The sequence below is a fragment of the Rhincodon typus genome, chromosome 2, assembly GCF_021869965.1.
Source record: "Rhincodon typus isolate 14 chromosome 2, sRhiTyp1.1, whole genome shotgun sequence".
Taxonomy (NCBI): Eukaryota; Metazoa; Chordata; class Chondrichthyes; order Orectolobiformes; family Rhincodontidae; genus Rhincodon; species Rhincodon typus.
The window spans coordinates 149,572,002-149,584,445 of record NC_063333.1 but is presented as its reverse complement, the minus strand read 5'-3'; the positions used below and the strand labels follow the sequence as shown (position 1 = coordinate 149,584,445).

Below are 12,444 nucleotides of genomic sequence, written 5' to 3'. Positions count from 1 at the left end.
AAGCAGCATCATAGGAGCAGAAAGGCTGATGTTTTGGGCCTAGACCTGATGAAGGTCAGCCTTCCTGCTCCTATGATGCTGCTTGGCCTGCTGTGTTCATCCAGCTCTATACCTTGTTATCTCAGATTTTCCAGCATCTGCAGTTCCTACTATCTCTGATAAAATAAATGAGAATTGCTGAGAAAAGAATATTTTGTTGAAGATGTTTGTCTTGCATTCATCAGGACCACTTACAAAAAATGTCAAAGCAAAGAGGTAAACAACATTTATACTATTTGAGAGGAGAGTGCTCACTGGTTGGTAATCTGATTGGTTGACGTATTGCCAATAGAATGCACCAGTTGATGATGACTAGCAGTTAACTGTAAAGCTTTGATTAAATTTTGGTTCAGCCCAACTGAACAAAATAGCCAGTCTCTGGTTCATTTCTCAGGGCAGCTCCTTGACCAATCAGAGTCAATCTGCTTGGTTTAAAATATAAACAAAGCCTGGTAGTTAACTCCATCATTAACTGGTACATTCTCCAATGGAAACATTTTGACCTATCAGAGTTCACATGCCAATCAATTAGTACTCTCTTCTCATTTGGCATAAATGTTGTTCCTCACTACTATGGTACTTCTTGTGAGTTGCCCAGATAAGTGCCCAACAAAAAGGTTTGATTGAATGTGAATTTCTTTCAGCAATACTCAAATTTTATTCTACCAAACAAGTATTTACACTTCTTCATCTGAAACTGAATCTGAAAGACTGATTGCATTAAAAAATTCCAGTTAAACAACTGTCTTAAGTGTCATAATTTTAATTGATATTACTATTGGAAAAGACAGATTCTATCCTGAAATTTGGTTTGATAGTTTTTCCTGAAAATATGACATGGCAGTCTTTCACAGAAACATAGCATCATGTTGCAAATTTAGTTTTAACAATTATTACACAAAATAAATGTAGATAAAATAGAACAGATCAACACCATTTGAAAGATTTCACAACATACAGTAAATGCATTCCCTTTTACATTACACGAATATCAAATAGAGTTTCCTTCTCTATCATAAATATAAGTTTGACTTAACTGTTTCTTTCAATTGCCAGCCCTGAGAGCTTGATAGGCTCTTCCTTGATTAATTATGCAATGGAGTTTACCCCTTCTGAGCTTCAAATAACCCTTCAGGGTTCTAACCAAATACTTCTGGACCGGAATTTTAAAACTAAAACCTTTACACTGAGAAAATCTATTTCTGAACAGCTCGAAACTAACATTCTCCAGGAGAAAGTGTTCTTACATCATAACCCATCCTGGCCTTCTGTGAATGACCCAAAAGTTTTTCAAATCTCTGGGCTTTCCTGAACTAAAATCAATGCTTGATTTTTAAGGCTTTGGAGTAGATTTGTAGCTCGGGTTGTCGGTGTTGAGGTTGGTTGGCTCGCCGAGCTGGTTTGTTGTTCCGCAGACGTTTCGTTACCATACTTGGTCACATCCTCAGTGCAGCCTCCGATGAAGCATCGGTGTGTTTTCCTGCCTGGTTTTTAAACTCTGGGGTCCGTTGAGATGGATTGCCTCACTTCCCGCCTTCCTCTGTAGTGGAATGTATATTGGGTCGAGTTCAATGTGTTTATTAATAGCATGCTTTGTGGAGTGCCATGCTTCCAGGAATTCTCGTGCCTGTCTCTGCCTAGCCTGTCCCAGGATCTTGGTGTTGTCCCGGTCGAAGTCGTGGTTCTCCTTGTCCACGTGGATAGAGATAAGTGAGTATTGGTCGTGGCTTTTTGTAGCCAGTTGGTGTTCATGTACCCTTGTTGTTAGTTTCCTTCCTGTTTGTCTGATGTAGTGTTTCTCACAGTCTCTGCAGGGGATCTTGTAGATGACATTGGTCCTGTCCATGGCGGGGAGTGGTTCTTTAGTTCGGGTGAGCAGTTGTCGTAGGGTTGATGTGGGCTTGTGTGCCACTCTGATGCCCAGCGGTCGTAGAAGTCTTGTGGTGAGTTCCGACGTGTTTCTGCTATAGGGTAGTGTGATGAGTGTGTCTGGGCGTGTAGTCTCTTTCTGATGCTGTTCGTGTAGGCATCTTCTGACCCAGTTCTTTGGATATTCATTATCCTTGAAGACCTGGAAACGGTATTCTTCTTCCTCTTGGCATAGTTCCGTGTTGCTGCAGTGTGCTGTTGCCCTTTTAAACAGTGTTTGCATGCAGCTTCATTTGTGTGTGCTGGGATGGTTATTGTTGAAGTTCAGCACCTGGTCTGTGTGTGTGGCTTTTCAGTGTACTTTTGTTTGCAGTTCCCCATTTGTCTTGCGTTCTACCATGACGTCCAGGAATGGGAGATGTTTGTTCTTCTCCTCCTCTCTGGTGAATTTTATTCTGGTGAGGGTGTTGTTTATAAGTTTGTGTGTCTCCTCTAGTTTGGTCTGTTTAATGATGACAAAGGTGTCGTCTATGTAGCATATCCACAGTTTAGGTTGGATTTGCAGAAGGGCAGTCCTTTCTAGTCTTTGCATCACTGCTTCTGCTATGAGTCCGGAGATAGGCAATCCCATGGGTGTCCCGCTGATTTGCTTGTATGTTTGGCCGTTGAAAGTGAAGTGGATGGTCAGGCGTAGGTCCAATAGTTTGAGCATGTTGTCTTTGGAGATGGTTTCACTGGGGTCGTGCTCTTGTTCATGTAGTGTTGTTATTGTTTCCCTTGCTAGTGGTATGTCTATTGAAGTGAATAGGGCAGTGACATCAAACGATATCATGGTCTCTTCGTCATCTATCCTTATGTCTTTGATGGAGTTGAGGAATTCTTGGGCTGAGTGGATAGAGTGGGGTGACTCGTTGACGAGGTGCCTGAGTCTCCTTTGTAGTTCCTTGGCTAATCTGTGCGATGGAGTGCCTGGTAGGGAGAGTACGGATCTGAGGAGTACTTCTGGCTTGTGTACTTTAGGGAGGCCATAGAATCGGGGTGTGTTGGTTCGTTTGGGTTTCATTTTTAAGAAATTTGCTTTGTTGATCTGTCCTGTCTGTTTAAATCTTTTTAGTGTGTAGAGGATTTTGTTGCCTCGTTGCAGTACTGACTGGTATGTGTTCTCGTCGGCGAGCAGTGCTTGTGCTTTGGAGATGTAGTCCCTTTTATTCAGTCTGCGGGTAGCATTGTGATGTTCTTGTCCTTCTTTAATCTGTCCAGGGCTTGTCTTTCACATGTGTTGAAGGTGTTGAGTTCGCTCCTTCAGGTTAGTGTCGGGACTACTGTCTGTCTTATAGTTTGTTGTGTTCCTTCGTTGATATTGTTGATCTTGAGTGCGGCTTCCAGTGTAGCTAGCCATTCTGTTTTGTTGGCGTCCCTGTAGTTGCAGTTCAGTCCTCGGGTGAGAACGGCTTTTTCCGTGTCTGTCAGTTTCCTGTCGGAAAGGTTCCTCATCCATGTGTCAGTTCTGTTGTTGTAGCTTTTGTGGGTAAGTGTGGTTAGCTTGTCTTGCAGGGTCTGTCTTTTCTTGGCTCTTGTGGTCTGTCAGCTGATGTTAATGGCTCGTTCCATGTCAGTTGTCTAGTCTTGATTGGTAGCTTCCTGGAATAACGTTTTTTTGGCGTGTAATTTCTCTGTTGTATTTGTGGAGCTGGTTGCGTGCGTCGTTTATCATTACCCTTACCATCTTGTGGCCATTTTGTTCTGCTGCTTTTCGGGCTTGTGGGTTGTTGATGGGTGGTTTGTACTTCACACTGCATAGTAACACCTGGTACCTGAGGCATCCATGTAGGAAGTAGAGTTGTTCACAGTTTTCCTATGACCACTGGGCATCAGAGTGGCACACAAGCCCACGTCAACCCTACGGCAACTGCTCACCCGAACCAAGGACCCACTCCCCGCCATGGACAGGACCAATGTCATCTACAAGATCCCCTGCAGAGACTGTGAGAAAGACTACATTGGACAAACAGGAAGGAAACTAACAACAAGGGCACATGAACACCAACTGGCTACAAAAAGCCACGACTGATACTCACTCATCTCAATCCACATGGACAAGGAGAACCACGACTTCGACTGGGACAACACCAAGATCCTGGGACAGGCTAGGCAGAGACAAGCACGAGAATTCCTGGAAGCATGGCACTCCACGAAGCATGCTATTAATAAACACATTGAACTCGACCCCACATACATTCCACTACAGAGGAAAGCGGGAAGTGAGGCAATCCATCTCAACGGACCCCAGAGTTTAAAAACCAGGCAGGAAAACACACCGACGCTTCATTGGAGGCTGCACTGAGGATATTACCCAGCACGGTAACGAAACGTCTGCGAAACAAGAAACCAGCTCAGCGAGCCAACCAACCTCAATGCTTGATTTTTCTAAAGCAAAAGCAAGGAAATGTAGTTCAACATCTGCTGAGTCTAATTGTAAAACTCTGTCAATATGAAAAAACTCACATTATGAATAACTCCCGGAAATCTTCCAGTTAGGTGCTGTCTGATACATATTGCTTTAAAAATCATGGCTCCAGAAAGGTTGACAAGTTAATTATTAAAACCCCCTGTAAACATTGACCAAAACCTAGATGTGACGAATTCAAAATTCAAACTCTAAAACATATCGTCTTAATATATATATATATTATATTATACAAAATATTATACAAATAGATATTGAGTAAATCACACACCACATCAAACAAAAACATCATTCTCTTTACAGTGAGTTGTCCATTATTTAAGAGAAACCATGCGTTAATGTTAGGCAGCCTTCCAATGATATGACACAAGCTTTTGACTGAATGGAAAAGTTAACAACATGTTATTCAGGAACTAAAGTGGAAAGGAGAAAAAGCAGAGATATTTTGCAGTTATGCAGGTCCCCTATGCCTTGAAGATTGACCAAAGCATATCACCCTATCACAGCCAGTGAAGTACTTTGGGAAGAACCATAGCAGCCAATCAGCACGCAACAATCTCCCACAAAGAACACTATAGTAATGCCCGCATTGTCTATTTTAATGATGTTGACTGGGGTATATATGTTGGTTAGGACACCGTGGATAATGATATGCTCTTCAAATAGTGCTGTGGACTCATTTACCTCAACCTTACAGTTAAGACAGGACGTCAGTTTAATGTTTCATTTGAAAGACAGCATCACCAAAAGTCCAGTGTTCCATCACTATTACTCTGACATATCAGTCTAGATTATGGCTCCAAGAATCTAGTATCCAAAACCTCTGAACTCAAACACCAGAATGAGACATACCCAGTCATATCTGAGGAATGTCTTTTGTACTGAGACTCCACACCATCTGTTTCCCTCACTCCTCCAACACCTCTTTCAAAAGTATAACAACCACCATCTTCTAGTCCCTTTCCATTCTGAAGAAGAATCATATCCAATTCAAAATGTTAGCTCTGTTTCCCTCTCCACAGACCTACCGAGTGTCTTTAGCATTTTCTGTATTAGTTGCAGAAGAGAGGAGGTAGATCAGAAGGTTAAAATTCAAACAAAACCTTAGTTTTTGAAGTACATCCTTTAACCAGTAGGAAGGACAGATCAAGAAATGTAAAGCATTATACTGATTTGAGGCACAGATAAAGAATGAATTAGTGTGAAAATGGAGGGAGAATAAAAGTACACTTGGGGTCCTATATGTAGAGCTGAAAAAGTGCAGGAGAAACTGGTTTTGAGGCCAAAATCCACAGATATACCCATGATAAAAAGAGATCAACATTTACAATGAAATGGAATATTTTGGGGCTCAGATGTAAGAGAGGGATCATTGATCACATGAGAAGCAGAGGCAAAAATCTGTTTATGCTAGAGTACTAGGTGTATTAAAATCAGGGCTGAACATTCTAATGGTCAACCATTATTTATCTGCTGGGTAAAAATCAGAGCATTCTCAGACGCTGGGGGGTGTTAACTCTTAGAACATAGAACAGTACAGCACACGCAAATGGGCTCTTTGGCCCACAATATTGTGCTGAACTTGCAGCCAAATTAAACTAATCCCTTCTGTGTGCCTTGGTTCATATCCCTCTATTCCTTGCCTATTGATGTAGTCTCTCAAAGTTTCTTTCGTCAGTGTCTTGGAGCAGTGATTGCTGTTTGAACTTTTCCATCTGTTTCCTTGCTAATTTATCTAGTCTGGACCTAGTTGCCTGTTTTAAAAACTAACTTCCTTTTATGTGAAATTCAAGTGAAGAATTTAGCTGTGAAGAACTAATATAACCAAGAAGAGAAAGGGCTTAACTCACCCACCACAGTGTAATGAAATCCAGTAACATACACCACATTGTTTCAGCACATTTATTGTTTGAGTGACTCTTATAAACACAGCCTGAAGCATTGAGAGCAAAGAATGGGGTGCACCGTAATTATTGTGAGTGGATAAGCTGCTTAATAATGGTCTCTAGACTTTATTATATCATAATGTTGTATAGAGAATATAATTTTAAAGATGTTCACCAGAAGTGGATAATAATTTGAATGTTTGAACAAAAAGCAATACTGCCTGAGGTAATTCTTAGAACATACTTAACATCTCGGTGGAATTTAGATTCTGTCAAGCAACATCCATAATAAATGTACAAAACATTAATCTACTTCTCTTCTAACATTAAACACTGAATAGACCACTCGCTATCACTCTCAAGAAGTCTTCACCTAAATGAAGCAATCATTCTTTAAGGATAAAATCAGCATGGCAGTCAGAATTTAAGATGTATTCACTTACAGATTTAGCATTCTGTATGCATTGAGCTTCTCATCACATAGTTTTGTTCATTTCTTTTATGACGGAACATTTTAGTGTCTCATATTTCTGGGATTCTCTTCCAGCAAAGGAAACACAGCAGGACAGGCCATCCACTTGCTGAGTATTCTGGCCCATTACTCCACCCCAAATCCTCAACTTCATTTCCTGAGGGTGTCTCTCTCAACATATTTAGTATGATGTAAACTAGCAATCAGAATAAGAGAGAGATCGTTGATAGCACGAGAAGCAGTGCAAAAATGTGTGTGAGAGTACTGGGTGTATTAAAAGCAGGGCTCAGCATTCTAATCGTCAACACAATTTATCTGCTGGGTGAAAATCAGAGCATTCTGAGACAGTGGGGGGTCTTAGCTCTTCCTCTGCAGTATTTCAAAGTTTCTTTCATTGGTTTCTTGGAGCAGTGATTGCTGTTTGATCAGCAGAAACAGAAACAGGTCTTTCAGCCCAACAGTTTTATGTGATAAATACTCCTGTTCCCACGCTCCTCAGTCCAATCTCATTAAAACTTTTCTCAATTCCTTTCTGCCCAGAGGTTTCATCAATAGTTATTCCTCTATTCGTTCCCTGTGACAGCAAGTGCCACATTTTCTCCATTCTCTCAGTAATGTGGTTTCTCCTGAAATTCCTAACACACAAAAAATGCTAAATATTGTGGACACTGGAAATCTGAAATAAAAACGGAACATGTGGGAAATACTCAGAAGATCAGACTGTGTTGGTGGAGAGAAATACAGAGTAATGTTTCTGTTCTGTGACCTTTCATTCATTCTGGGTTGTGTTGGTGAGGGGTGGTTCTGGGGAACTGGTATCAGTGATGCTGGGAGAACTGGATTTAATCAAAGGTTACAGTGTTAACAAACCCACCTGACAGACTGACTGGCTCAGCTGTGATTTTTTAAATGAATGTAAATTGACTATCGGACCTGTGCCCTTCCTGACTGCCACAGTTCAATGTTAACTTAATTAACTGCTTAGGGAACTCTGACATTAAATAGTTCCAAACAACACCACTTGGTAAACTGATGGGCTGTGTGAGTTGATCTAAGATTTCAATGTCTCATTTACTTTTCCATTATATATTTTGACTTTGATTCATGAGATTTCAACACTTGGATCTCAGTCGGCAGAAAGGCTTTTAAAACAGTTGGCTGCTAGAAATGTTGTTGTTTTTCCCAACAACCAATTTGGATCTAAATGATACAGCTCCATGTGTAGCACATCCTGAAGTTGGAATTTATTCCAGTGCTGCTAGGCTATAGGAAGGGACATTACCACTGCTTATGTTATTAACGAGAAAGTTTCATTGATGTTTCACACACTGGCTCCCCAAAGCCCGCCCACCATTTACAGAGTGCAAATCAGGAATGCGATGGAATACTCTCCTCTTGCCTGGATGAGTGCAGCCCCAACACTCAAGAAGTTTGACACCACCCAGGACAAAGCAGCCCGCTTGATTGGCATCACATCCACAAACATCCACTCCCTCCACCACCGACGCTCAGTAGCAGCAGTGTGTACCATCTAAAAGATGCCCAGCAGAAATTCACCAAAGGTCCTCAGACAGTGCCTTCCAAACCCACTGCCACTTCTACTCAGAAGGACAAGGGCAGCAGATACAATGGGAACACTACAACGTGCAAGTTCCCCTCCAAGCCGCTCATTATCCTGACTTGGAAATATATCAACGTTCCTTCACAGTTGCTGGGTCAAAATCCTGGAATTCCCTCCCTGAGGGCATTGTGGGTCAACCACAACACATGGACTGCAGCGGTTCATCACTAAATTCTCAAGGGAAACTAGTAACGGGCAATAAATGCTGGACCTGCCAGTGATGCCCACATCCCAGCATGAATATAAATAAAGAAAGAGAGCAATCATTTTGTTTAGATCAAGTTATGTGGTCTAGTAAGGTATGGGAGCCTGGTGTGTATTCTTACTTTACAACACTGTTCACAAAGGTAAACTACTCTTTTTTTATTTGTACACATCTGCCTGATGATTAATAACAAGCTTTTCAGGATGGGATGTCCTCCCTAAGAGGGGTAGAAGCTATAACTTCAGGCAAATAATTGCATTAACAATGTGAAATCAAGTTGTCCCTATTCCAGGGCTGGGGTGGAGGTGAGCATGCCCCGTCTCTCCAGTCGGGCACTCGTTAAGTCGCCATTAACTCTATTCCCCTCTCCAAGGCCTCTCAGTGTGTTGAGGTTGGTTGGTTCGCCGAGCTGGTTTCTTGTTTCGCAGACGTTTCGTTACCGTACTGGGTAACATCCTCAGCGTAGCCTCCGATGAAGCATCGGTGTGTTTTCTCGCAAGAAACACTACATCGGACAAACAGGAAGGAAACTAACAACAAGAGTACATGAACACCAACTGGCTACAAAAAGACACGACCAATACTCACTCATCTCAATCCACATGGACAAGGAGAACCATGACTTCGACTGGGACAACACCAAGATCCTGGGACAGGCTAGGCAGAGACAAGCACGAGAATTCCTGGAAGCATGGCACTCCACGAAGCATGCTATTAATAAATACATTGAACTCGACCCCATATACATTCCACTACGAAGGAAAACGGGAAGTGAGGCAATCCATGTCAACGGACCCCAGAGTTTAAAAACCAGGCAGGAAAACACACCAACGCTTCATCGGAGGCTGCACTGAGGATGTTACCAAGCATGGTAACAAAACGTCTGTGGAACAACAAACCAGCTCGGCGAGCCAACCAACCTCAACACCCACAACCCGAGCTACAGATCTACTCCAAAACCTTAGAGGCCTCTCAGTGTTTTCAACACTTTCTGTTTTTACTGTGGATTTCCAGCAGCCGCAGTATTTTGTCATTATAAAATTGAAGATAGTTTTGACTTTTTCAGCCTGTCCTTTTATTGATTGATTGATTGATTGATTGATTTTATTGTCACGTGCACCAAACTACAGTGAAAAGCTTTGTTTACGAGGGTACAGGCAGATCATTGTAAGTAAAGGATGTACAGAACAAAAAAACTTAGAGGCATACAGGTTGCATTGCACAGGGCACGCGCTAGGCGAGATCAAAGTTGGCAAGATCAGCGTTATTCGAGGCTGGAAAGTCCATTCACCTGTCTGATAATAGCCAGGAAGAAGCTGTTCATGCATGTCTGGGGTTCTGTATCCTCTGCCTGATGGAAGACGTTGTAGGAGATCATTATCATTTATAATTCCCAGTAGCTTTGACAAGAATGAACAAGTGTCAGTTCTGGAGAATGGAACACTTTTCCAATTTTTAGTCCAGCAAGAAAATAATTGCAGAGTCAGCTCTAATGTTCCTTCTACACAGCACGAAGAAGAAATGTGCTTTGACTCAACCTCTGAACACTCACAGCATTATGAATCCTTCAGATGATGAGCACACTATCCTGCTGGTTCACTTTCTGCTGAGAGCATTGATCCCTTATCAATGTTAATTTAGACTGAAGGACAGAGAGATTACATTCAGTCACCTGGTCTGGTCCAACCTCCTGCAATTGGTGATGGACAAATCTCTGCTAATTCACCGTACCACCTCTCTGCTGTCTGGTTTGTTTCAAATTAAAGGCTAAAACTGAAATGATCGATATGATTTGACAATCCATGGTGCTGATAAAATATCTTTCCATACATCATGCATTTGTTGTTTTCTTTCCAAATTATGAAAGCAAATTGAAAAATGACATTGCTTTTTAACTTAATGTCCAAGATGAAAATGCAGTTTTTGTGAAAGCTGAAGCTAAATTATTCATCCCTTCTCTAAATCCCCAGAGATTTTTAGATATTAAACTGACCAAGACTCTTTTCTGAGTAAAAGATTTACCAAGTTTACTTCAGCTGGTTAGCATCACAGACTGTATTGAATCCAAAGCTGTTGGAAAACATTTGCTCCTGGTATCTTGAAGCATATTTGGGATTAAAACTAATTGACTCCTCAGTCTGAGCCCTTTCCTTGAAATTTATTAATTCATCAGTCAAAGGACCTTCAGTATTATAAGCTTTAGTGTAAAGATATTTAAATAATGCATTGAATTTTTTTAGCTTTGCATTCATCTAACTGCTTTAATGGCCACAGACTGAACAATAACAATAATAAGGTGTAAAAATAATGTGTTTACATAGCACCTTAGATGCATTAAAACATCTCAATTATTACTTTGCATGATCATCGGAAACAGAGTCTAACAAAGGCCATAAAGGGAAATATTACAGTCAGTTGGTCAACAGATTGTTGAAGTGGGAAGTTTAAGCAGCATTGTCATGGAGGTTGGAGAGTAAAGAGTTAGAAATGTTCAGAGATGGAATTCCATAGTTAAGCAGCAGTAGAATTGGAGGTACAGCTACCAATAGTACAGAAATTAAAATTGGGGATGTTCAAGAGGGCAGCATTAGAGGAGTGTAGCTATCTTGGAGAGTTGTCGAGTTGGAGGAGCTTATGGAGAAAAAGCATGCTAAGTAATGGAGGAATATGTAAACAAAGATGTGAATTTTAAAATCAAGTCATTGCTTAACCAGAAGCTAATGTAGGGCAACGAGCAAAGGATTGAGAGATAAATGAGTCTTACTACAATCAAGAGTTTCAGATAAGCTTAATTTTACAGAGGGTGTCACCCACAATCACTGGGTCAGAATCTTGGAACTCCCTCCCAAGCATCTTTGTGGGTCTATCTCCAACAAATGGATCACAGCAGTTCACAGTGGAAGATGCTAGCTGCATGGCAGAATTCTAAGAGAGTCAGGGGGCTGAGGTGACTGTAGTGGCCAAAACAAAGGAGAAGCTTCTAGAGAAGCTGAAACGGCTGAAGAAGGATAAATCACCCAGACCAGATTGACTACATCCCAGAATTCTGAAGGAAACAGCTAAGGAGATTATAGAGGCAGTAGCGGTGATCTTTCAGGAACCACTGGAGTCAGAAAGGTCCCAGAAAACTAGAAAACGGTTAATGTGACATCCCCTGTTTCAGAAATGAGGGAGGCAGAAGACAGGAAACTATAGGCTGGTTAGCCTGACCTCAGTCATTAGTGAGATTTCAGAGTCTATTATTAAGGATGAGATTGTGGAGTACTTGGAAGTGCCTGGTAAAATAGGGATGAGTCAGCACGGCTTTGTGACAGGGGGTCATGACAAATCCGTTAGAATTCTTTGAGAAGGTAATGAGCAAGTTAGACAAAGAATAGCCAATATTCGTGATCTAATTGGATTTCCAGACGGCCTTTGACAAGGTGCCACACAAGAGACTGCCAAATAAGATAAGAGCCCATGGTGTTAGGTACAAGGTATTGGCATGGATAGAGGATTGACTGACTGGCAGAAGGCAGAGAATGGGGATAAAGGGGTCTGTTTCAGGATGGCAGCCAGTGACTGGTGGAGTTCCGCTGGGATCAGTGTTGGGACCACAACTGTTCACGTTATTGTTTAACGATTTGGACAAAAGAACTGATGACATTATTGCTACATTTGCGGATGACAGAAAGATAGGTGAAGGGACATGCAGTGTTGAGGAAGCAGGGAGGCTGCAGAAGGACTTGGACAGGCTAGGACAGTGGACAAAGAAGTGGCAGATGGTATATAACGTGGGAATATGTGAGGTTATGCACTTTGGTGGGAAGAATAGAGGTATTAACTATTTTCCAAATGGGGAGAGGCTTCGGAAATCTGAAGTACGAAAGGACACTGGGAGTTCAG

General features: G+C 41.6%; 1 protein-coding gene across 5 annotated transcripts in view; it reads right to left on the bottom strand.

Moving 5' to 3' along the window:
- The window catches only part of LOC109927670 (cadherin-18-like), a 578,296-nt gene that overhangs the window by 28,910 nt on the left and 536,942 nt on the right, over positions 1-12,444 (bottom strand). Inside the window, exon 1 of one of the 5 annotated variants that reach the window (XM_048616442.1) lies at positions 6,705-6,779. The exons of the other annotated variants lie outside the window; for them this stretch is intronic. Coding sequence (XP_048472399.1) covers positions 6,705-6,715 — 11 coding nt within the window. The 5' untranslated portion in view covers positions 6,716-6,779. Of the gene's footprint in view, positions 1-6,704; positions 6,780-12,444 lie in introns of those variants that run through there. 5 annotated transcript variants of the gene reach the window in all.